A 2,082-nucleotide genomic window follows, 5' to 3' on the forward strand; every position below is an offset into this window, starting at 1 on the left:
GGGCTCCCCCGGGGGGTGCTGCCCCCCCCCTGACACAGTCTCCCGTCCGTTGCAGGGGGGCTATGCTGCCTACAGATACGCCCAGCCTGCAGCAGCAGCAGCAGCATACAGCGACAGGTAAGCACCCCTGCCTCAGGGGCTCCAGGGCTTGGGGGGGACACCCTGCTTCACCTCCTGCACTGTCTGGTTGGGCACACCCCAACTTTTGTGCCCTGTGGAACAAGGATGGAGCCAGGCACAATGAGGGTGTCCTGGGAACCAGGGCCCCTGCGCTCCCTTTTGGATCCTTCTGTCAGGGGCTGGTACCTGGGCAAGGAGAAGAGGGAAGGTCCTGGAGGATCCAGGGGGCCGGGGGGCTACTGAGGGGAGATGGGACTGGTCACTAACAGCCACCATTGTGTTTGCTTCTAGTTACGGCAGAGTGTACGCCGCGGCAGACCCGTACCACCACACCATCGGCCCCACTGCCACGTACAGCATTGGCACCATGGTAAGAGCAGCCCCTGCCACTGTTCTTTGCTGCCCAGCGTGAGCTGCAGCCAGCCCAGGGAGGGGGGCCCAGCACAGCCGTCTGGGGAGCCTGCGGGGCGTGAGGGGCGCGGGGCAGCCCCCCCAGCAGGGGCTAAAGGGGGGGAGGGGGGACAGTGCCGCCCCCTGCCTGTCTCTGTCCACAGGCAGGCAAGAGAGGGGACCTCCCAGTTCAGCTACCCCTACACCAACTGCCTGGACCAGGACCACCTTTCTGGTCCCAGCGCACAGCCAGGTGCAGGGAGCACCCGCAGCCCACCCACCCACATTTAGCTAGCCTCACAGCCAGCATCAAAGATGAAAAATCCCATTCCTGGACAGGATCTCAAAGCCAAACTGTCTTTTTTTTCCTGCTTTTTTTAACCCATTCATCCCCAGCTGGGCCAGGGTCAGGTTGCCAAACACCACTTGGCACAGCTGGCCCCAGGCAGCTGCTAGTGAGGGGTGCAGCCCTTCAGTCCCATGGGGATTGGCAGGGCAGGTACCAGCCCACACCACAGCAGGGACAGGACAGGCTCCTTCCGCGGTCACTGCAGGCCACGGTGGTGCCATGCTGGTGGCATGGGGCACCAGCTGCACCTGAGCCCTGCCAGCACAGAGCTCTCTGAGCCCTGCCCACCCCTCACTTCCCAAGTACAAGTGATTTGGTGTCATTTTAAAGAGGAAAAAAAAAAAAAAAAAAAAAAATTAAAAGGGAAGAACTGGGCTTTGCCTCTCTCACGAATACTGATTGGCTTTTTTTTCATCTTTGATGTTGCAGGCTAGTCTATACCGAGGAGGGTACAGCCGCTTCACTCCCTACTAGCAAGACAGCCCCAGCCCCTCCCACCACTAACCCTGAGCGCTCACTAGCACCAACCCAGGCAGACAGAGCCGGGCCGGGCCTCCGGAGGGACCGCGGGGCTGCGGGGGCTGGGCTCTGCTGGGCTCCACGGAGCCTTGGTAGCCCAGGCTGTGGGGTTCCCTTGAGCTGCTCCGTCCCACCGCCCATATCTCCTGCACCACCCACCTTCCCCGGTGCAATCCTGCGCCTTGGTGCTGCTGAGCATGGCAGGGCCCTGGGTGGCTCCTGCCCCCGTCATCCCTGGGACCCTCAGCCCAAGCCCCCAGCGGGTACTGCCCTTGCCTTGGGGTGCAGAGGGCTCATCCCCCCATGATGCAGGAGGGGATGCTCTGCCCGCAGGCACGGGGCCATGGTGCCAACAGCAGCCCCTGTGCCCCCGATAGGAGATACAGCAGCCAACGAGGGCTGCAGTGTGCTCCTCAGGGACGAAACCAAGCTGGGGGGTGTGGGACCCCTGGGACAGCCCACCCCCCAGACAGTAGCACTTCCAAGGTGACTATCCTGCAGTGGTGAGACAATGGGACAGGTTACCCAGGGAAGCTGTGACTGCCCCAGGTGTCCAAGGCCAGCTTGGATGGGGCTTGGAGCAACGTGGTCTAGTGGGAAGTGTCCCTGCCCGCAGGGGAGTTGGATCTAGATGACCTTCTAGCTCCCAACGCAAACCTCTCCATGATTCTATGAACTAAACAGCATGGGACAATTAGGGAAAG

The 2,082-nt window shown here is 61.8% G+C and overlaps 2 protein-coding genes across 2 annotated transcripts in view; one reads left to right on the top strand and one right to left on the bottom strand.

The window, feature by feature from the left end:
* Window positions 1–1,293, top strand: part of RBFOX3 (RNA binding protein, fox-1 homolog (C. elegans) 3) — a 6,893-nt gene extending 5,600 nt beyond the window's left edge. Inside the window, exons 9-12 of the mRNA XM_010008670.1 lie at window positions 56–117; window positions 412–528; window positions 675–763; window positions 1,289–1,293. Of these exons, the coding sequence (XP_010006972.1) occupies window positions 56–117; window positions 412–528; window positions 675–763; window positions 1,289–1,293 (273 nt within the window). The remainder of the gene's footprint in view (window positions 1–55; window positions 118–411; window positions 529–674; window positions 764–1,288) is intronic.
* A 575-nt stretch (window positions 1,294–1,868) lies between these two features.
* Window positions 1,869–2,082, bottom strand: part of ENGASE (endo-beta-N-acetylglucosaminidase) — a 6,373-nt gene continuing 6,159 nt past the window's right edge. Inside the window, exon 11 of the mRNA XM_010008671.1 lies at window positions 1,869–1,873. Coding sequence (XP_010006973.1) covers window positions 1,869–1,873 — 5 coding nt within the window. The remainder of the gene's footprint in view (window positions 1,874–2,082) is intronic.

Source organism: Chaetura pelagica, unplaced genomic scaffold (assembly GCF_000747805.2).
Source record: "Chaetura pelagica isolate M959 unplaced genomic scaffold, ChaPel_1.0 scaffold962, whole genome shotgun sequence".
Taxonomy (NCBI): Eukaryota; Metazoa; Chordata; class Aves; order Apodiformes; family Apodidae; genus Chaetura; species Chaetura pelagica.